Source organism: Cuculus canorus, chromosome 10, assembly GCF_017976375.1.
Source record: "Cuculus canorus isolate bCucCan1 chromosome 10, bCucCan1.pri, whole genome shotgun sequence".
NCBI lineage: Eukaryota > Metazoa > Chordata > Aves > Cuculiformes > Cuculidae > Cuculus > Cuculus canorus.
In genome coordinates this window covers 22,407,994-22,430,837 of record NC_071410.1, presented here as the reverse complement: position 1 = coordinate 22,430,837, position 22,844 = coordinate 22,407,994, and the positions used below count along the sequence as shown (strand labels likewise).

The 22,844-nt window shown below is 51.8% G+C and overlaps 1 protein-coding gene across 3 annotated transcripts in view; it reads left to right on the top strand.

The window, feature by feature from the left end:
- Positions 1-3,326: 3,326 nt before the first annotated feature.
- Positions 3,327-22,844, top strand: part of LOC104066239 (BTB/POZ domain-containing protein KCTD12) — a 31,816-nt gene continuing 12,298 nt past the window's right edge. The window contains exons 1-3 of one of the 3 annotated variants that reach the window (XR_008451470.1): positions 3,327-3,411; positions 4,931-5,679; positions 5,766-5,837. Coding sequence is in view for 2 of the 3 variants with exons in the window: in XM_054075653.1 (XP_053931628.1) it covers positions 4,955-5,845 (891 nt within the window). In the remaining variant the exon portion in view is untranslated. Of the gene's footprint in view, positions 3,412-4,930; positions 6,516-22,844 lie in introns of those variants that run through there. The other 2 variants (XM_054075654.1, XM_054075653.1) reach the window with 2 other exon arrangements.

Sequence of the window (22,844 nt, the reverse complement as noted above, 5' to 3'; positions counted from 1 at the left end):
TAATATTCATCGTTCCAGCCCAAAGAGAGGCCTGCAACTGAACTTGCTCTTACAGGATGTAGTGGCACAGACATGGGATAAATACACACCTTGGAAATAAAATCAATACCCACATTTCCTACCTGCCTGAAACCCTGCATGGAGCAGCTGGAGCAAATGACTTTTCCTCCACAGCTTCCCAAGACCTCAGCACCAACATCCTCTGTGCTGTCCTCCTCTCATCGTGCCCATCCTGGGCTCCTACCTTGACTCTCACAGCATGATGTTGCACAGCCTCCAAGATAATTCCACTGATCCCAAAATAAGGTCCCCACTCCTTCAGCCTTGCAGATGTCACTTCAGGCAACGATGCTGCCTTGCCAAGGGCACTGGGCAGAGCATTTTCTGTGGAGAGTTTCTCAGGGCAGCCTTGCTTTTGTTGCTTCCCAAACACATTATCAAATTCAGGTTATTTTTAGGTTCATTCCCCAAGGAAAATAATTAATCTGATGGCAGTGCAAGCGCATATGTGTGCTGTGTGAGAAACAGTATGCCTTGGTGTCTGCCCTCCCCCTTATATTCTGAGTTCTTTGGCCATTTTCAGCTCACTTTGATAGAGACCTCACTGTAAGGTCCCAAAGATATCACTTTCTGACAGAGCTGGGGAAAATAGTGGGCTGACAAAGAAGAAACTTCATGTGAGTACTTCCACGGTGTAAAATCTAATATACTCACCAGACTGACTCTCTCCACATTTCCCTTCGTGCATGTTCAAAGCCTTTGCCCTAGTTGCGCCCAAGCTGAGAGGGAAACACAAGCCACGGGGGCTCCTTCAAACAAAACCTACAGCCCCCATTCCTTGCGGCTTGGGGAACACTGAGTGGGCAACCCTTCCCACTAGGAACACCAGGGTGTTTTATGGAGTTACAGTGCACAGCGGATGTTTTAATGCAAAGCACAGCTGCTCCCACACAGCCTGCCTGTTATTTGCATCTGGCTGCTTACATTTGTGTGTGTCCAAAAGCCTTTGTAACAGGGCTTCTTATTCCATATCTGCCTGTGCTGACATCAGATAAGGTTTTATAAGACTGCCACCAGGATTTCAACTGGGGAGAAGCAGAGAAACTGGTACAGAGAGTTTTTTCCGTGTCCTTTGCTTCTCTGCAAGTCCCTAGTGGGCAAGGATGCGTGAGTGGGAGGATGGTCTGAAGTGCTGAGCCATTAACTTTGAATATGGTTGGGGTCGCAGCATCTTCTGGAGATGGACAGTTGTAGCCCAACAGAGTTGGAACTTCACCGAGAGGTTTTCCATGAACCTGCAGTCACGGCAACACATAGGATTTCATCCTGACCCAACCCTACCAACCAAACTGGCTCATGGTGATTAAATTTGCCCACAGGACATTTTCAAAGAGGATTCCTCAGCTCCTGGTTGATTAAAGCAATCTCCATCCATTGGTCCACCAATCCATCCATCCATCCACTCATCCATCCATCCATCCATGCAGGCCAGAATTTTGGTTAGATCCAATATCCAGCTGTAATCATTATATATTACAGGCTGGTGAGGAAGAATTTGGCTCTCCAGGTTCTCAACATCTTTTTCTCTTGAGTTCCAGCACAATGAAACAAAATTGAGGTAAAAAAAAGAGCTGTGCTGTTAAAATCTTTCCCTATTTCTCCTTTTTTTTTTCCTTTGTATTTTTTATTTTGGGCATTTCTTGTTGTTCATTTCTATAATCTCAACCACTTTATTCCACTTCTAACTTTCCCCATCTATAAATATGTTCCAAAACATGGTGTAAAAGTTATTGTTCTAATATGTGAAAAGTTAACATTTGCATGCCCGATCCACATCAATAATCATATAGAATCATAGAGTGGTTTGGGTGGAAGGACCTCAAATGCCCATCCGTCCCACCCCCTGCCATGGGCAGGGACACCTCCCACTGGATCAGGGGCTCCAAGCCCCATCCAACCTGGCCTTGAACACCTCCAGGGATGGGGCAGCCACCACCTCCCTGGGCAACCTGGGCCAGGGCCTCCCCACCCTCACAGCAAAACATTCCTCCCTGAGATCTCATCTCAATCTCCCCTCTTGCAGCTCAAAACTGTTCCCCCGGTCCTATCACTGCCCTCCCTGGTCCAGAGCCCCTCCCCAGCTTTCCTGGAGCCCCTTTCAGCACTGGAAGCTGCTCTAAGGTCTCCCCACAGCCTTCTCTTCTACAGGGTGAACAACCCCAACTCTCTCAGCCTGTGCTGAAATGGGATGGGAGATGATGTCCCATTCATGGAGGTGTTCAAGGCCTGGCTGGATGGGGCTTGGAGTAACCTGATCCAGTGGGAGGATGGAACTGAATGGGCTTTAAGATCCCTTCTGACTAAAACCATTCCTTGATTCTATGATCCTGTACTGGCGGAGGAGTGAGCGGGGCCAGAACCCCCTGGCCTTGCCTGGCCCAGGCACGGAGCTTCCTGCTGGTGGGGGGGGATGAGGATGGAAGGGATGGGGATGCAGGTGTGGAGAGGGGATACACACAGTGATGGGTGGGATGCAAGGATAGAGGGAATGGAATTGCAGAGACAGTGTGGGGGTGGGGGAGGTGGAGAAGAATGAAGGGATGGAGGGGAGAGATACAAGGGTAGAGGGGGGAGGACGCAGGGATGGAGGGGAGGGGAATGCAGGGATTCAGGGGGATGCAGGGATAGAGGGGATGGGAGTGCAGTGATGGAGGGGATGGTTGTGCAGCGATGGAGGGTGAGGGGATGCAGGGATGAAGGGGAGGGGGATGCAGGGATTGGGGGGATGCAGGGATGAACAGGATGGGAATGCAGGGATAGTGGGGAGCGTCTAGGGATGGAGGGGAGGGATGCTGGGATAGAGGGGAGAGGATGCAGGGATGGAGAGGATGGGGGTGCAGGGAAAGTAGGGGGGATGTCCTGGGAGGAAGGGAAGGGACGCAAGGGTGGAGTTGAGGATGCAGGGGTGGAGGTGGGAGGGATGCAGGGATGGGGGGGGGGCATGCGGGGATGGAGAGGATGGGCATGCAGGAATTGGAGGGGATGCAGGGATAGAGGGGAGGGCTGCAGGGATGGAGGGGATGGGCATGCAGGAATTGGGGGGATGCAGGAATTGAGGGGATGGGGGTGCAGGGATGGAGGGAGGAGGGGTATGCGGAGATAGAGAGGGGAGGATGCAGGATGGAGGAGGGGGACGGAGCTGGCAGCGGGGGAGGCGGGGAGGGAGGGAGGCGGTCCCGGGGCCGGCAGGGGATGGCTCTCACCGCCTCTCCGGCGATAAAACGGCGGGGCCAGAGCTGGGAAAGCGGAACGGAGTGGCGAGAGCCATCGGGAAGGAGCGGAGCCGAGCCGAGCCGAGCCGAGCCGAGCCGAGCCGAGCCGAGCCGAGCCGAGCCGAGCCGCGCTGCAGAGGTAACGGGGCTGATGGTCCCAGCCCAGCGGCACCGGGAGGATGCGGGGCCCCATCCCCGTCCCCCTCGTCCCTGTGTCCTGCCTCTCTGCCCGGGTTGCAGCCTGCCCGGGGCACCCGGCGGAGCTCCTCAGCCTCCACCACCCGTGACAAAGGGAGCTGGCTCTTGCCAGAAGAGCTCCAGCCTGGGCACCTCACCAGCAAAAGGCGCTAAAAGCTACTGCAGGAGAGGATCTGGGAGCCTGGGAGCCAGGAGGAACACGCTGATCCCCTTTCTGATCTTGACTCCTTGCCCCAAACCATCTTAATCCTCCTCCCCCCAAAAAAACCCATGAGCTGGAAGGATGCTGTGGCTCTGAGGTGCGGGCTGAGCTCTCCCCACCACTCAAAATGCCCCACGGAGTTTTACCTTTGCCCTTTAGCTTCTCTGAAATTTGGGTTCAGATCCTTTTGTGCCGCTCCTGTGAAGCTGTACGGCAGGACACAAGGATGGGGAGAGATTTCTTGATGTTTTCTGGTCCCCGGGTGGGTGCAGGCAGCTCTTGTCAACTTCAAAGCGGTCCCAGGGCTGCACTAGCATCACAGAGTGGAGTGGGAAGAGCTTGAGGACAACCCTGCCAGGCAGTTAGGGGCGATGCAGGGCACACTTCTCTCCGTGATCTCCCAGATCCCTGCAGGAAGCACAGCCTGACCAGGCTGGATTAGGAGTCTGCTGAGCCAGGTTTATGTAAGTGCTGATTTGTGGTGTCAAGAGATGCCCAGGGATCAGTTTGCCTTTGGAAAAAGTATAAATACCTGGCGTCTGGCCCAAGGCTGTCCCAGTAGTCTGGTATTTGTCTTGGCCCCAACCCCCTGGAGACATTCTGCCATCTCTCACCTGCTCTCAACTTGGCCTTGAGTCTTGAAGTACTTTCGAGGAGCAAGGATGGATCAGGAGTGCCAAAAGCCACTGTCACACTGTCCTGTATAGTGATATCTAGCATTGCTTTTCTGACAGACCTGTGGGTGCTCCTTGTGTGGGACCATAAACTCCCCTCCGTCTCAGCAATTTGGCAGGAGATGCTGCTGTAATGCGGTCCTCCCTTGGCACGCTCAGCAGCTCCTCCTGACTGGCAGGATGCTGGGCCAGGCGGGTCACCAGTCCCACCCAGGGTGTGACAGTCCTGGCTTTCCTGTTGTTAACATCAGTGCAGCATCACTTTGCCTTCCTCAGCAAAGATGCTGAGCCCCATTACCAGGATCTGACTGTCAGGAGGGCTTTAGGTGAAGACAGTGTGTTCAGAACACAAGTAATGCTCTTCTCTTCTTCTAGGAAGAGGAAGGCAGTGTTAGCTAATGCTGCCTATTCCAAGATCGGGGATTAGGGAAGAGAGCTGACCTCTAGACTCCTGGAGAGCCAGGAGCCTGATCCTGCACTCCTTGCTGACTCAAAGCAAGTGCAATCTGGCTTGGGATCAGTGGGATGATGAGCTGCGTTTGCTGGCAGGCTTAACATTGGCGCGTTGCTGATTTTTGTTGCAGGTGGGAAGGCAGTGGTAACTCACAATGGCCCTGGCAGACAACACGGGCTGTGCCAAACCCAATGAAGACTTCCCTTTCCCTGAGATCATTGAACTCAATGTGGGTGGACAAGTCTACATCACCCGCCACCCCACCCTGGTCAGCGTGCCTGGCTCGCTTCTCTGGGAGATGTTCACCCAGAAGAATGTCCACTCTCTGGCTCGCGACAGCAAGGGACGATTCTTCGTGGATCGGGATGGCTTCCTCTTCCGCTACATCTTGGATTACATGAGGGACCAGCAGCTGGTGCTGCCCGACCACTTCCCAGAGAGGAACCGCCTGCAGCGAGAGGCTGAATACTTCATGCTGCCGGAGCTTGTGAAGATGCTGGCCCCTAAGCTCAGCAAGCAGAACTCGCTGGGAGATGACCCATGCCAAAGCGACCCAGAGGAGCTCTCCCCCAACACGGATGCCACCCGCAACCTGACCTCTGCCAGTGCCATGCTTCCCAGCGCCGTGACTGGTGGCCCTGGGGGTTCTGTCACCACTGGTGTGGGTGCCACCGGCACCGATGTCCGCAGGGCAGGTTTCATCACCATTGGCTACCGGGGCTCCTACACTCTGGGCAGGGACAGCCAGACGGATGCCAAGTTCCGCAGGGTGGCTCGGATCATGGTCTGTGGCAAGACATCGCTAGCCAAGGAGGTCTTTGGAGATACCTTGAATGAGAGCAGGGACCCAGACAGGCCCCCGGAGAGGTACACATCCAGGTACTACCTCAAATTCACCTTCCTGGAGCAAGCCTTTGATAAACTGGCCGATGCTGGCTTCCACATGGTGGCTTGCAATTCCACAGGCACCTGTGCCTTCGCCCATGACCAGACAGATGACAGGATCTGGACCTCTTACACCGAATATGTTTTCTATCGTGAGTGACACCAAAACAAACCCCCCACAAACCAAACACCAACTCTCCCTTTCCTCTCCTGTGATGGCTGTTGCCTAGAAGGTAGACATCCAACCCCTGAATCCCAGCGTCTCCCTTTGCCTCCTTTTGAGTTCATTCTTGCATTTTGTTCCCCATGTTGAACCTGTTCGACTCTTCCTTGTAGCAGCTGCTGACCACCAACATTCTTCCCTCTCTCCGACTTCTGCAGTAGCCGCTTATAGCTCCCAACCCTCCCTGGATGTGTGGACTTGGACACTATCGTGCACATGTTTCGTGTTGGAGGGGTGGGGTACACTGTGTTCTGGGCTGGGATTCCCGCAGCTGGATGAGCTTGTCCTTGTTGGGCACTGAACTTGGCTCTCATGCCCTGTACGCTTTGCAGCTCCCCGGGAACACGCTGCATACTCTGTATTTGATCTGTCAAAGGGTTTAAGTGAGAAAACATTCATTTAAGGACATGGAGAAAAGCAGCGAGCGGAGAGGAGGGTGGGAGGGTTGGAGTGGGGGTTGAAAGATGAAGCCTCCCAGCACAGGTATATTGCCATTAGCCCATGTAAGCAGCTTAGCGTTTAGACTGCCAGTGCCTGGGAAGGTTGGATAAAGACTCGCCCTGTGTTTGCAGTTCTGATTTGAGCATCGCTGTTGCTACAGGATGCCTTGGGGTCTTTCCGGGGGGGGGTGGGAGGGGGCAGATAGACAGATGCTCTGTTTATGCATACGTGGTGAGAGGTGGGGAGGGAGGGAGTGGGGAAGGCTTTACATGCTGTAGCGTGTGAAATGCTTATACATCCCTCAAAGTAGCTGGAGGTCTGTCAGAAAAAAAGTCCCTTCATCTTTCCTTTGGGTATGATAGCGGTAGTGGCTTCAGAGGGATGGGGCTGGGTTGCTCCAGTGAGCAGCAGTTGGGCTGAGCAACAGCCACAGCTTCATAGATTAAAGGGAGTCTTTGCCCAACAGGAAAATCTTTGCCATTTTGGCAACATCTTGTGAAGGTCTCTCCAATCACAGCGCTCCGTGGCCTGGTTTGGGGCCTGGGGATGGCTGCTGCTGCTTTACCATGCCTGGGCGATGTGTAATAAAGGAACCAAACCGACTGGCCTCCATCTCTGTGCGTTGAGGTGCAAAGGCGGTAGCGTTGGTTGTGTGCTCTGTACACCCAGAGATGTTGCTGGCGCAGGGCAACGGCACTGGCACATGGGCAGTGAGTGAGGTGCTTTAGCATATGGCCTCAAACAAAGAGGAGAAGGAAGGAGGACAAACTTCCTGGAGCCCTCTTGCCTTGCTCTGACCCCCTCCTCCTCTTTGAACCGTCACTCCTGACACTGCTAGGCTGAATTACGAAACAGCAGAGCCCTGCAGGGACGCTGTTGCAAGCAGTAGGGTCCAGCATTACTCCTCCTGTCTGCAGACCAGCCCTGGATGGTGCATTCATCCTCTTCACTCAAGCAGGTCCTTGTGAGCGCTGGCACAAGCCTGCAGATCTCAGTGCCAGCAGGAGCAGTCACAGGTGGCCCTGCTACCCTGGTGTTCCCAACCACTGCCTGCACGGATTCACAGAACCGTGGGGGTTGGAAGGGTCCTCTGGAGCTCAACCAGTCCAAGCCCTGCTACAGCAGGGTCACCTCCAGCAGTTGCGCTGGAGTGCATCCAGGCAGGTTTGGATCTCTCTGGAGAAGGAGCCCTCCATGGGCGTTGGTTCCAGTGCTTTGTCACCTGTACAGGAAAGGGGTTTTTCCTCATGTTCAGGTGGACCTTCCCAAGCTCCAGTTTGTGCCCGATATCCCTTGTCCAATCACTAGGCACCACTGAACACAGTCTGGCCTCATCCTTTTGACACCTTCCCTTAAATATTTAGGGTCTTATGATATCTTTAAAGATCTTATGTTCCCCTCTCAGTCTTTTCTTTTCCAATCTGAACAGACCCAGGTCTCTCAGCCTTTCCTCCTAAAAGAGGTTCTGTAGTCCCCTCCATATCTCTGTGGCCTCCACTGGGCTCTCTCCAGTCATTCCTTTTCTTGCCAGAGCTGGGGAGCCCAGAACTGGACATGGGACTCCAGATGGGGCCACTTTAGGGCAGAACAGAGGAGAAGGGGAACGCTCCTCGCCCTGCTGGCTGCACTTTTCTCCATGCACCCCAGGACACCATTGGCCTTCTTGGCTACAAAAGCACATTGCTCATGGGCAACTTGTTGACCACCTGCACCCTCTCTGTTTCTCTACAAGGTCTTGGCTCCCTTACCCCCACCATCTATCCCTGGTCCTTCATCTCTGGCTGCTCCTCAACCAGCCGCTGGGAAGCTCTTGGTGCAGGGAGCTGGAAGATCGCCTCACTGGCTAGATGTCAGTCAAAGGGACATTTCTCTCTGGGGTTCACTGGGAGGAAGGTTTGCAGCTGGTTTCTGAAGCGGTAGGAGGACTGCAGGCTTCTAGCACGCAGGGCAAGCACAAACTTTAGAGCGAGGCAGACCCTCTCTCCTGAACAAGGGGAAGGCGAAAATGGTATTTTTATGAGCATGTTCCTCATTGCGAAAGCATTTTGGAGAGGAAATGACAACCAGCTTTAAATAAAGGAAAATGAACTTGAGCTCTGTGTGGAGAAAGAGAGAGGCTGAAGGAAAAGATTAAAACCTTTAAATAAAGGGCAGGGGATGCGCACTCAATGTTTGCTTGTGGTTTTCCTTAACTAAATATTTTTCTAATCATTATTATTTAGGAATGATTGGAAAAAGAAAGTGCTGCCTTGTGAGAAGTGTTGGTGGTTTGAAGTTTGCTTTTCCCCTCTGGAAAACTGATCCCTCGTGAGGAAAGATTTTTCTGAGGGAGAGACCAGAATGGCAAAGTCAACGTTTAGGTGGTTTTCATCTTCCAGATTATGTGATCCAGGCTGCTAAATACGCTGAGTGAAATACGATCAGAGCATAGGAATTTGCCTCTAAATCGTATTAGAGTCTGATGGTTTTCCTGAATCTATCTTCTATCTTAACAAAAATACAACAAATTTGGAGTGTTTTTCTTTTCTTTGCATATATACAGTACTAGAAAGAGTGTCCTTCAACCGCTGCCCACAGCTGGGAGGAGAACATGGTTGCTTTAATCCTTAGGAGAGACAATTTGCAGAGAAACAATGTCATAAAAAAAGATCTATTTGAGGTTCTCATGGTCTGAATAACCATGGCTGAGGAGGAGACTGAGGGGAGACCTCATCATGCTCTCCAGCTTCCTCACACAGGGAGGAGGAGGAACAGGCACTGAGCTCTTCTCTGTGGGTGTCAATGACAGGACCAGAGGGAAGATATGCCAGGGGAGGTTTAGGTTGGCCTTGAAGACAAGTTTCTTCCCCCAGAGGTTGGTGGAGCCCTGGAACAGCTCCCAGGGAAGCAGTCATGACACTGTGCCTAAAAATATTGCAGAAGCACTTGGCCAAGACCCTCAGCTCCACGATGTGGATGTTGGGGTTGTCCTGTGCAGGGACAGGAGTTGGATTCAATGACCTTTGTGGGTCCCTTCCAACTCAGGACATGCTATGGTTATATGGCAGGGAACTGCTGAAGTGAGTTGGGAAGTTCTCCCAGTTTCCAGGGCTTCAAGGAGACAGTGCAGAAGGCGCTTTCCTGATGTCATTTGTTTTGCTGGCTTCTCCTGGGAACATGCCTGCATTTCTGTGTATTTCCAGATCTTGAGCTGCCTGCTGGACTAAGGCGATCTGTCTCTTGGTTGAGCTTGTTCAAAACACCTAGACCTTCTCAGCTGTCCTTGAGCTTATGATCCCCTCTGAGCATTTCCCACCATTCAGGAAGTCCATTCTGACTCAAGAGAAAAATTGTCTTCTCCAGTTTCCATCCTTCCTGGCTGTTGGACCTGAAGGTAGGGTTTTTTTCTTCCCAAGGAGGTGACATGACCTTGCTCTTCAGACACTGATTTCTGCCAGTGCACAACAGGATATCATCGATTCCCCCCAGCCAGCACTGAGGCACAGCGCCATGTCCTGCCAGGGGCACTGGCAGCAGCCTGTTCCTCTTTAGGAAGTGGAGAACCTCCATGTGCATGACAGATCCGGGGCTGGTGAAAGGAGCCAGCTGCCCCTAGGTCGGCCACAGACAGTTTTGCTCTGGTGTAGGAGGGCTGGCACCTCCGAGGAAAGGCCTGTGGGCTTGCAGACCACAGCACACATCCGTAGTGAGAATGGGCTACATGTGTGTGAACAGATTTGTCGTGTTGTCTGCATAAGCCCAGGGCCTCGAAAGATCCTTGTGTTTATTTTAATCTGACCTACACTAAACAATCATCAGCTTTGCTGAAGGAAGTCCTGTCATGAATGAGAGGCGGGGACTGTGTCTAAAATAGAGCTGGTCCATCCCAAGATCCCAGGCCACCTACCACCTTGGCCTTGAGGATGGTTTCTAGGATAGCGCAAGAAGCCCACAACCTCCCAAGGGTGTTTCCGTGTGGCAGCAAGTCCCCAGTTGAAGAGCAGACCACTATGGGGGAGAGCGTCATTTGGGAAGGCATCCGGCCTCACTGCAAAGCTCAGCAGCTGCTGAGGTCACTAGAAATCATGGAATGATTTCATAGAGATGGTTTAAGCTTTCAAAGCTTGTTTTCCCTCTGAGGGGCAATTTAAGTCACCCTTTCATTTAGAAATCCCAAGAAAACCATCCATCCCAAAATAATATCCCTCGTTCAAATGAGAGACAACATGAAGTCTGTGCTTTCCCACGTGAGCACCCTGCCCACAAATTGCTGGTTACTCGCTTGGTGTCTCATTCTGCACAGAAGCTGCAGGAACTGAGCTTTCCCCATAAGGAAAAGCCAAATCCCATCTGTCTCCATCAGACACTTCTGCCACACTGAGAGAACATCTGAAAACATTTGATCCCCTAGGTCTGTGTTTAGACTCTCTCCCAGGGGACCCTCTTTTGGTGGGAGAAAAGTCCTGCCCTGCCCAGAAGCTGAGCTCTCCCCTTCTGGCCAGCAGCCAGGAGACAATAAGGATGGAGCAGATCAATACTGGAGGACTGGGAAGACAATAAGCAGGATTCTTTGGGGTCCAGAAGATTAGAGAGGCTAGAGAGGAGATGCAAAAACCTTGTCCCCATCCTAGATATTCCATCCTGCCATGCGAGACCTGAGAGGCCCAGGCGGCTCAGCACACCACAAAGATTGCAGAGTTGGAATAGTACAGAGCTTACTGATCAAGAAGCTAAAAAGGGTAGAAGCAGAAGTAGCTGGAGGCTGTAACCAACCTCTTCTCACCTGAAAAAATAAGCACTAAAAAACTACCTTCAACAGGATAGGTATTTGCCATGGAGAAAAACTGTTGAAGAGACGAGGATTCCCCAATTCTTGGTGCAGAAACTGACTTTGGAATGCTTTCTGTAGGAAGGGATTTAACAAAACAAAGCTTTTAGGCTCAGTTTAGCAGCTGACACCAGTTTGCTGCAGCGTGCAGGAGTTGAGACTATGTGCGGAGCATTACTGTGCTCTGGCCAGCCACAGAGAGACCTCTGAGCCTTCTTCCTGGGGCCACAGGAGAAGCAGGAGAGGAAATGCAGTCAATGTTTGTATTTCCTGGAAGATGGTTTGGGTTTGAGTAAGCCGCTCTGGCTGCTGGGCAGAGAACTGCAAGAGCACTTTGCCAAATGAATCTTGTTCAACCTGTGCTGACAGCTTGTTCTGAGCTAAAGCAGGTTAGACTCCGTGACTTTGTGATATGCAAGCAGTTTTCTTAAAAGGCTTTTGCAGTTAAAGAAGTTTTGCTTAGTTTTTGTCAGAAGAGACCTTAAAGCTCACCCAGTTCCACCCCCGTGCCATGGGCAGGGACACCTCCTACTGGATCAAGAGGCTCAAATCCCTATCCAAGCTAGCCTTGAACACCTCCAGGGATGAAGCAGCAACCTGTGCAATCATATTTGAGTCTACAGCACAAGCCCCGTGTCCCAGATGTCTGTTCCCTTTGCCTCTTTACCCTTCTCCAGGCTAGATCCACTGTGATGCAGAGACTACTTTATCAACAGTATCCTTAAAGCAACCCTAACGGGCACAATTTGTTCCCAACACCCCAGGGCAGCAGGAGAAATCTACCATCAGAAATACATATTCTTCCTGTTCACAGACTACCCCAATGCATAGAAAACTTTACCTGGCCCCACGGTTTCCTAGCCTCAGGAAATTGGATGATGTGGTTCAGCAGGAGGCAGAGGAGCATGTAGCAATTACAGAGGTTAAACACATCCCTTTAGTGCATAGCGTCAAGCTCCATCCTCTCTTGCAATTCTAATCAGGGACACAAAAAGCCTCTCCTGCCAGCAGCATGAAGAAAAGCATTTGTACGGAAAACACAAACCACCCAGCTGGTGTTACTGGAGAAGCTGTACAAGCCTTATTAATTTGGGAGCTCTGGCAAAGGCTGATCAGGGCTAGCAGGCAGAGGTGTTCTGAAGTTCTTGATTGTTGGAGCAAGTAAAATGGAACCTGGCCTTGTCATGTTCCCCTCCCATCCCACCTCTGAAGAATGGCAGGGAAGAGGAGCGCGTTGGATCCTCTTTCACTATACGCGAGGTCCTTGGCATGTTCTCCCCAGCTGATGCCACAGCTGAGTCCAGGCCATTCATACCTGATGGGAGAAACCATACCAAAACCATTATGGGAAGAGGATAAAGATTGGCACAGCCTGCCCAGGCCACAGCAGCTAGGTTCAGTCCTCTGTCCAGGGCCTTCTCGAGAGCTTGACACCTCAGTGCCCACAGCAGGGACTGTGGCTGGGAAGAACAGCCACCCCCCCATCCCCCCTTCAAGCATGCAGAAGGGTGCTGTAGATTTTGAAACCATTTCACAACGGGAAGCCAAGTTTCAGATGCACCTTGGGATGCACCTCCTCCATCTCCCAGCCTTTGGTGAGTCCAGTTTCTAAGCAGCTGATCCCTTTCCAAAAGTGCAGGTCCCTCCCAAGTTGAGGAAGCTGCCCTCAATGCCTAAATGGTTTTAGCTCAATTTCTTAAGGATAAAGGTTTGTGCAACCTCACACAGTGTGTTCCCTTTTCTTAAAGAACCTGAATCTGTGGGCTGGTTTCACTCCAACTTGGCAGTGTTTCAACCATTAGGAGACTGCCAGTCTCATGAAAATACATATGGAGTATAGCAGACCTCCTCAAGTCCCTATCTCCCTGCCCAGAGAATGAGCTCAGCCTTAAAGAAGCAAAACCACAGAAGCAAACAGGCTTTGTGGGCTCCCTGCCCTCTGCGAGCTTCACAGGCAAGCAGCCTGCTGAGCCCACGCAGGAGCTGGCAAGCACTGAAGTCCACCAGAGTCAGGTTTGTGTTTAATTTACAGGTCTCCTGTGGAGGCAGGCGAGGTTCTGAGCAGAGCTGGAAGATCAAGGATGCTCAGATGTTCAAGACTTATGCTTTGAGCCTGTAGAGCGTCCGTTGCACCTCTGCCTTCCGTGGCAGCTTGCCTGTATGAGCTCTTCCTTCATCCCAGCATAGTTTGACCAAGACGTGTGGTCAAATAGCCCCCAAGATTAAAGAGGTAAAGGGCAATTGCTAGAGCTTGGTGAGGCATCTGAGCCAGAGAAACACATTGCAGCAGTTTGCAGACATGAACACACTGTATTATTAAGAGAGGACAACCAGGCAGAGACCTGCAAAAGCGCTGCTTCATAGAATCATGGAATGGGTTGTGTCAGCGCACAAGGTCAGCTTTACCTTAAAGCCCATCCCGTTCCACCCCCCTGCTGTGGGCAGGGACATCTCCCACTGGATTAGAGGGCTCAGCCACAAAACTACAGCAAGCCTTTGCCTTTCTGGAGGGAGACAGTGGTACCTTTGACAGAAGGAAAAGTCCCTACTGGGGGTGGAGTAAAATTACTGAGACAAATGACTGGCTTTCTAAAACCAAGGGTTTTTCTTTATTTAAGGAAAGGGAACATAAATTCCAGAGTAAAGCTCAATGGGAGGGCATGGTATTTGTGACCAGCCTTGGGGATTTCTGCAATTCCCATTGCTGCAGAGCCATCCCTAACAGTCAGCTCCAGGGCACACAGACGCAGAATGACCACTCAGCCCAGCCAGGAGGGCCACCAGAGCCTGGGAGCAGGGGTGACCCTCCAGCCAGGGCTTTCACAGGGGCCCTCATAGACCGTGCTCCACTTGGTGCTCCCAGCAGAGTGGGACGTAAAGGAGGGATGAGCAGGAGCACCTCTGGGAGATTCCAGCTGAAGACAAGAGAACATTGCCATATAAAGAAGCAATAACAACGACTGACTTGAGGCTTTGCTCTTTCCCCTCGGCGCTCCCCAGCTGCAGCTCCTGGCTACAGCCCAGGGCAGGACAGTGTGGGGCTCAGTGCGGGGGGTGGCCGATGCCCCAAGCCCTGCTGTGCCTCTCTTTCAGCCCCAGCATTTTATAATTTCTCCATCCTCACTCAAAACCAGGGCTGGGCACGTGACACGGATCGGTTTTGCGTGCTGCAAGTCTGGTTATATCCTTTCAGGGCAGGAGGAACATCCTTTTCCCTGGGAAGAGATGCCTGCCAGCACTAGCAGGGACCACCACCCCCTTCCCCTTACTGATGCCATGACTGGGCACTGAGGGCAAGGCAACCAACACCTCTCCAAAAGGGCCCTCACAGCTTACTTGGCCCTCCATCTGCACAGCCTGTACCCTCGTTTCCCCTGCTCCCAGGGTCCCTGGAGGAAGGTGGCTACACCTGCACAGCTCTCCCTGAGAGGCAGGGACAAGACAGAGGTGGCACTGCCACGATTCTCTTTCTCTGCCAGCATCCCAGAGACTCCCTAAGGGGAGAAAAGTGCCTGGGTGCAGCTCAGCCTCCTGCAGGGAAGCGCTTGCTGCTTTCTCGCATCTGCAAGGAAAACGCTGCCGCTGTGCCCCAACTCCGGACAACTCTGCGCTGGGACAAAGGTGGAATCCTGCCCCACTGACCCCAGAGTGCATGCACACGTGGTAGAGCCAGAGCCCTGCCCACCTTTGGGCCATGTTCAGGGACCTCCGCTTGTGTGGCTGCCTCCAACCTCCTGGCTTGGCTGGAAGTGGTGGTTTCATGAGAAGTTCAGCTTTCAGGTGTGATTGGGTTTTAGTTTGGGGCCTTAGAGAGGGCTTAGAACCAAAAACCGAATGAAGCTGCAAATGTTTAAGGCTCAAAGATAAAAAAAAAAAATCAAAGGAAACTGTTAAGAAAAATTTCTCAAGTTTTTCTTAACCTGGGCTTGTGCTTCGGGTTGGCCAGACAATGTTCATCAGCACCAGATTAGAAGATAGTTGTAGCCAGAGAAGCTGAAGGCTTTCATGGCCCAAAGAAACAGGACCTAATGAACACAAAGCCAGGCTTCTGACAGCTCTTCAGCGATCCATTGGGTGTATTGCAGAAGATAAAGCAACAGCAGCATTGGAAAGAGCAAGGATTCCCTTTGCACATCCCTGTGCAGCCAGGTGGGTCTGAGCATTGCTGGATACACCAGGTTCTCCTTCTCCTGTGACTTAGGGACCCTGCTGAGGTGGCAGTGGTCCCCTTCCAGTGCTGGAAGAGTCAGCAGCATGGTGAGTGCCAGAGTCTCATCCTGACATGGAACAGGGATGGACCCAGGCCCCAGGTTCCTCCCTGCCCTGCTTTGCTGCAGCCTCACCTTGCTTCAGTTTCCCCATCCTGCAGCAGAAGGCAAACCAGTCCTTTCTTGGTCTTTGGTTCTGCAAACCCAAGCTCTCCTGAGGACAATGAAATGGATATCCCAGCACTCCCCTCACTCTGAGCCATCACAAAATGCCTCGTCCAGTGCAACAACCTGTTGGAACTGGATGATCCCTTCCAACCTGCACCCCACAGAGCTCTCTCTCTCTTTGCTTTTATTAGGTTCATTCATTCCAAGTTCAGCCTTAGTAGTGTAGGAAGGAGCTGAGTTGCTTTTGATGATAAGGATGATGACATGAATCTGTTAGAGTAAGTCCAGTGGAGGTCACAGAAAAGATCTGACAGCTGGAGAACCTCCTCCAGCTGTAGAAAGGGTTAAGGGAGGGGACTCTGCTCCTCTGTTCCACTCTGGTGAGACCCCACCTGGAGCCCTGAGTTCAGCTCTGGAGTCCTCAGCACAGGAAGGACATGGAACTGTTGGAGTGAGTTCAGAGGAGGCCACAGAGATGATCCGAGGGCTGGAGAACCTCCCGTACCAGGACAGGCTGAGAGAGTTGGGGTTGTGGGGAGACCAGAGAGCAGCTTCTCGTCCCGAAAGGGGCTCCCAGGCCGGGGAGAGGCTCTGCATCAGGGAGTGCAGGGATAGGACAAGGGGAACGGTTTTCAGCTGCAAAAGGGGAGGTTGAGATAAGATCTTAGGAAGAAATGTTTTTCTGTGAGGGTGGGGAGGCCCTGGCCCAGGTTGCCCAGAGCAGTGGTGGCTGCCCCATCCCTGGAGGGATTCAAGGCCAGGTTGGATGGGGCTTGGAGCCCCTGATCCAGTGGGAGGTGTCCTTGCCCATGGGTTTTAAAATCCCTTCCAAACCAAACTATTCCATGATTCCATGACAACGCAGGGCACAGCCTGCCCATATCTGCTCTCCACTTAGGCACCTGAAGCCAACAAATGAAAAGAGAGGACACTTCACCCCTGTAAGCCAGCTTGGTTTAAAACAGCTTACAGCCCCTGCAGTATAAATAAGAAACCCACCAAGCTGTGCTGCTTTGCCCCAGCTGGGGTCGCTTCCTCAGAGTGGAGGCTTTTGACCAAAAAAAAAAAAAAGAATAATGCACTAATCCTCCCCCTCTACAGTAGAACAACAGATTACAGCTCGTTCAGTGAAGTCCCACTCGCCATGCAATTATACCCTGCCTATATCTATTATTCCCATTATGCCCCAGACTTCTGTTTCATGGACTATTTTAATCAACTCAAAGGATTAAATGTCATTAAGGACCCAGAGGGATGGTCTTTTCCAGCTGCAAGCAGGCAGTGCAGGGATGCTGAGGATGGACACGTGCACGCAGCTGGGTCCTGGAGGGAAGAGGAGTGGGGGGAACAGGGCAGCAGGGAACAGGGACACCCTCAGCCCCACGGTGTGAACATTGGGGTTGTCCTGTGCAGGGACAGGAGACGGACCCAATGCACCTTGTGGGTCCCTGCCAACACAGGGCATGAATCTATAATTCTAGGGCTTTCCCCTGCATCAGAAACAGTGTGACCAGCAGGTCCAGGGAGGTTATTCTGCCTCTGTACTCAGCACCAGTGAGGCCGCACCTTAAATCTTGTGTTCAATTCTGGGCCTCTTTCTCCAAGAGGCTGTGGAGCGTGTCCAGAGAAGAGCAACGAAGCTGGTGAGGGGGCTGGAGAACAAGTCTTAGGAGGAGCGGCTGAGAGAGCTGGGGTTGTTTAGCCTGGAGAAGAGGAGGCTGAGGGGAGACTTTATCATTGCCTACAGCTGCCTGAAAGGAGGTTGCGGAGTGCTGGGTGTTGGTCTCTTCTCCCAAATGACTGGGAACAGGACGAGGGGGAATCACCTCAAGCTGCATCAGGGGAGGGTCAGATTGGACATTAGGAAAAAATTTTTCACTGAAACGGTCATCAGGCACTGGAACAGCTTCCCAGGGTACTGGTGGAGTCACCATCCCTAGAAGGGTAGAAAAGATGGGTAGATGAGGTACTTAAGGATGTTTTTGCTTTCACTTAAGGTGAAAGCAGCAGCATGGTAGGTGGAGCCCATAGTTAACAGAGAAAAAAGTAAGAGAGAAGTAAACAGGAAACTGTTTTGCAATCCTCTCTCCTCACCAATGCTTCCCTCTGCTTGGCTAAGCTCCACAGCCGCTGCCTGTCCCAAAGGCTCCCCAGGGATGGGGTGTCTCCACTGGCTGCCTCATGTCACACAGGATCTGGTTTGCATCTGCTGTTCATGCATTGTGGCAGCAAGTCTGGCACCCTAAAAAGCAGGGCTGCACCTCGATGCACTGCAGAGAGGAAGCCAGCTTGCTCCCTGCTGTTTCACAGGGAGGAGGATCTTCCCATGCAATCCAAGTGCTTCTGCACAGTGACTTTGGAGCAGGCAGAGAGACAGAGCTGCCCTTGCATTTGTAACTTCTTTTTTTTTTTCCTGTCAAACTTGCATTTTTTAAATTCTCATATAACGCAGCTGGTGGAAACATCTGATTTGCCTTCAGTCACTTCAACAGAGCAACTCCAAACTTGAAGAAATGAGGGTGCACCCAATGTTTCCTGATAGGTGTTCCCAAAAAAATATTGTTCTTTGCTTCCCTGGAGAAGATTTAACAAAAAACAGCAGGAGGACAAAAAAATCACCAAGATGCCCCACACTGCAGCCTTTTAACAACCAGTTTGCTCCAGGGGAACTGAGGCCCCCAGTCCTAGCTTGGAAGGATTCCCAGTCTTCTAGAAGTCACGATGCAAAACGGGCCAGTAAAGTGCTTCTCAGCAAGCTGGAAAGCTGAATGCACCTCGAGCTCATCAGGGTTACGATAAGGGCTTATTTCTTCATGCCAAATGGCTTCATGTTCATGTCCCTCCCACCCCTCCTCAGTTTAGTGGCATTGTTAACTCCACCTTCTAGCAAACCATGCTTTTGCAGGCTCTGGAAAGCAGAGGTTTCCTTGTGACGACCTCTATTTGTATTTGCCAGGAGTGGTGAGGCTGTGGAAGCAGAGACCTTCACCATAGGCAGTTCTCCTCTCTCCCTCCCTCTGCAGGAGCTGAGGTCATCCATTACTGTCATGTCAATGAGAGGCAAACCAACCCATCTCCCAGCAAGCAGAGGGCTGGCAGGAGCTGGAAAACCTTCCCTTGTATTCAGCTTTATTGGAAGACAACTCAACGGTGGTGGTTCCTCCTCAGGGAGCACAGTTTTATGGCTGGGCATCCTCCCCTCCCCACACCAGGATCTACCACTGCCTATGAGGGTTGACCTGCACCTCCCCTGCTCTTTCTGGCCATGCTCCCCACAGTCACTGAATCTTCTGCTATGAAGCTTCTTCAGGAGTTCCCAGAAGGGAACCTGGAGTAAAGGAGGCTGAGGGAAGACCTTATTGCTCATTGCAACTACCTGAAAGGAGCTTGAAGTGTAGTGGGTGCTGATCTCTTCTCCCAAGTAACAAGTGATAGGATGAGAGGTTTAGATTGGATAGCTGGGAAAATGTCTTTACCAAAAGAGTGGTGAAGCACTGGCAGAGGCTGCCTAGGGCAGTGGTGGAGTCACCAACCCTGGAGAGGTTCAAAAACTATGAAGAAGTGGCACCTGCGGACATGGTTTAGCAGGCATGGTGGGGTTGGGCTGGTGTTTGGACTGGATGAGCTGAGAGGGCTTTTCCCACCTTCATAGTTTTATGATTCTATGATTCCATAAGGCTCCTTTGGCACATAAGCACATTGAATTTCTAACTAACATCTGCTATCCTGTTTCACGGGTTAATCAGTCAGTTGTGGAGTCCAGAAACCCCAGCCCCGACCCTCTGTAACTCTTGCTGGAAGCAAAGCTATAACAAGGCTTCTGGTGACTTAAGGAAACAGGAGGAGGTGCAGGAATACTGGACATCTCCATGAACTGAAAAGTTTTTAAGTACTTACCATCAGCTCTTGCTATGATTCTCCTTTCCCTTCCCTTCCCTTCCCTTCCCTTCCCTTCCCTTCCCTTCCCTTCCTCTTCCCTTCCCTTCCCTTCCCTTCCCTTCCCTTCCCTTCCCTTCCCTTCCCTTCCCTTCCCTTCCCTTCCCTTCCCTTCCCTTCCCTTCCCTTCCCTTCCCTTCCCTTCCCTTCCCTTCCCTTTTTGTTTCCAGTCACCAAGAAGGGGCTCCAGATTTCCTAGAAGAAAGATGTGTGGCTCCCCAGCCCACCTAGAGCGGAAGAGGCTTCCCCATGGGCTCATGGCTGAGATTAGAGCAATCTCCCAGCTAGCAGTGGTCACTGTGACCTTCTGTGCAGATGTATGTCCCACCAATGATAAGATCAGCAGCTCCGTGTACTCTCAGATAATTATAAAGATCTTGGATGGGAAACTTGGAGGGGGCTCAGAACAGCTGCAGTGTAACACGTGCTCAGACTGAGCTCTGGACCTGCTATGCCAAAGCATGGATCACCTCCTTGGAAGTCAGAGGATGGTCTGCAGAGGTGGGAAAGCAGCAGAAGACAGCATCCCTCAGGAGATCAGTCACCCCCTTCTCAATACACCAATGCTCCAGCAGGAAGGGGACTATCGCTGTAAGGCCAGCATCAGTAGGGAGGCTGGTTACAGGTGAGGTTGCAGCTTCAAAGCAGACCCATTGCCACACTTGCCTGGAGCTGGCAGTTCATATAATCAGAGGCTGAACTGCTCTAACGTCAGCACCTTCAAGCTGGATATGAAAGCCTGAGCCAGTTGTCTCCAGCACCATTGTTGCTGGTAGTGGTTGCCCAGCAAGAGAAGCAAGCAGTGCTAGAGGGTCAGAAGCCTGTTTGGAGATGACACCTAGACATCTAACACAGGGGCATCAGAGGTGCAGGTGTCTCTCCACAGGCTCCCAAAGGACTCTGGTTTTGGCTTCTGTACCATCAGCTGGACCTGGTTGTGCCAGGGAAGACACTTATGTTGGATATTAGGAAAAGGGTCTTCCCTCAGAGGGTGGTAGAGCCCTGGAACAGCTCCCAGGGAAGCAGTCATTGCGCCCTGCCTGACAATATTCCAGAAGCATTTGGCCATGGTGTGAATGTCGGGGTTGTCCTGCGCAGGGGCAGGAGTTGGACTCGATGGTCCTCATGGGTCCCTTCCAAATCAGGACACTCTGTGATTCTATGACACAACAGAAAAGTGACCTGGTGTTGCAAGAGGGTCGTTAAGCAAGCACATGCTCCATGCACCAAACCAAGAGCTCTCTCATGGGAGGCCTGATTACACATGATAAAATAATGGCGTGCTACCTGTGTGCAAGGTTTCCTGCTTGATAGTAATAAATGGTCCTTCTGGTAGAAAAACTGATTGGGAAATTTGAGTTAATGACCCGATGGATGCCTTTGTCAGCTGCTGAATGAGACAAAGCAGGGAGCAGAGCTGTGATGCTTCGTGCATACGGTTGTTGAACGACTGTGTCAAACAGTGAGGTCTCCTCTTCCTGCCTTAGCACCTGGAGGAGGCAATTATTTACTTTAGAAGCTGTTTCTTACAAGGCTGAGCCATTAGCAATTACTCACTGCACATTACTAGAGAGGCTCCACAGTTGACCTCCCTGCATTTTTGGCAGGCAGGGCTGGCATCCACCAGTTGTATCCTCAGGTCTGTGGCTGATGTAGCACATCCAGTCACAGCCAGCAATGACAATTTTAAGCTGAAAGAGGGGTGATTGAGGTGAAATTTGAAGAAGAAATGTTTTGCTGTGAGGGTGGGGAGGCCCTGGCCCAGGTTGCCCAGAGCAGTGGTGGCTGCCCCATCCCTGGGAGGGTTCCAGGCCAGGTTGGATGGGGCTTTGATCCCCCTGATCCAGTGGGTGGTGGCCCTGCCCATGGCAGGGATTGGAATTGGATGGGCTTTAAGGACCCTTCCAACCTAAGCCATTCCGTGATTCTGTGATTCCATGTGTTTTAAAGGAAATTTCCAAAAATAGGTGAATTGCAGGGCCCTGGGGTGCAGCTAGGGAGGGACTGCAGAGGGAAGGATTGATGCTCACCAAGACTGAGGCTTGGAGCAAGAGGAGGCTGAGCTGTGGGAAGCTAAGGAAAGGGTAAAACACAACCTCTTGTTGCCCTAAATCAGCTCCCAGGGCTCTGTGGATCTTCAGAACACGGACCAGCTTTAACCCTCTGAAGATGCCTGCCGTGCTGGAGGGTCCCGTCCTGCACAGAGCATGCCCTCATCACAGAGAGTCACAATACACAGCTTCCTGAGCACAGCCATGAGGAGTACTCAGAGGTGCTGGTGGATAAGAAGCTCAACATGAACAAGCTTTGAGCCTCCTGATCCAGTGGGAGGTGTCCCTACCCATGGCAGGGGTTGGAACTGGATGGGCTTTGAGGTCCCTTCCAACCCAAACCATTCTGTGATTCTGTGACCTGCACTATTGCTCCCCACCACTAACCCCCAGCCTTTGGGTAGAGGGAGGAGGTGGGAATTCTATTCATTTGCAATTGCATTTGTGCTCCATATCTGGAACAACTCAGCACCACCTGCAAAACAGCCTCTTTTCCACTCACCCTGTGCGTAATTTTTCCAAAGCCGACCCTGTTGGGGGTAGGACGTGGCCTGGAGCCCAGCCCAGCCCTGCATCTGCACAAACAGCACTCGGGGACGTAGTTATTTGTCAGTAGGTTTGAAGAGGCTCAGCCGTTCTCTAAAATAACATCCCTACCCTGTGTTTTAACCTTTTGGAAAACACGGCCTCAGCCCTTTCCAGGCAGCAACGAAGAAATTGCAGGATTGAGGATTTTTCTGTGGCTCGGGGGAGTTTCTTTTCTCTCAGGCTGCATTTTCCAGGCCAGCACTTCCTGAGAAAGTCACTTGTCTGGGAGCTTTCAGCCTTAGCTCAGCCCTTGGTAGTCTGGAGAGCCTCCGTCAGAGGGTGAGCCACTTGTGAATCAAGTTTGTGAGGCTCATCACCGCTGAGGAGGATGCAGGAACCTCACACCCAGCTGAACGTGAGCCTTGCTGGAGGGGGAGCAAACTTTTAAAATACAACAGGGACAAACAAAACCAATAAATCCCCTAGAATAAATGATTTTAGATTTGAGACTAGGCCTGCAGCTCTAATCTCTCTCTGTCTGGGGGTGGTAGGAATGCTTTTGAGCTGAGGTCTGGGCAGGTAGGCTTGGGGGACCAGATTAAAGCCATTCCCCCACATCCTATCACTCCGTGCCCTTGTAATAAGCACCCCCCCATTCCCACCCCCCACCCCCCAGCTTTCCTGGAGCCCCTTCAGGTACTGGAAGCTTATCTAAGGTCTTCCCACAGCCTTCTCTTCTCCAGACTGAACAACCCACCTCTCTCAGCCTAAGAGAGCATTTCAGCCAAGGAACCTGA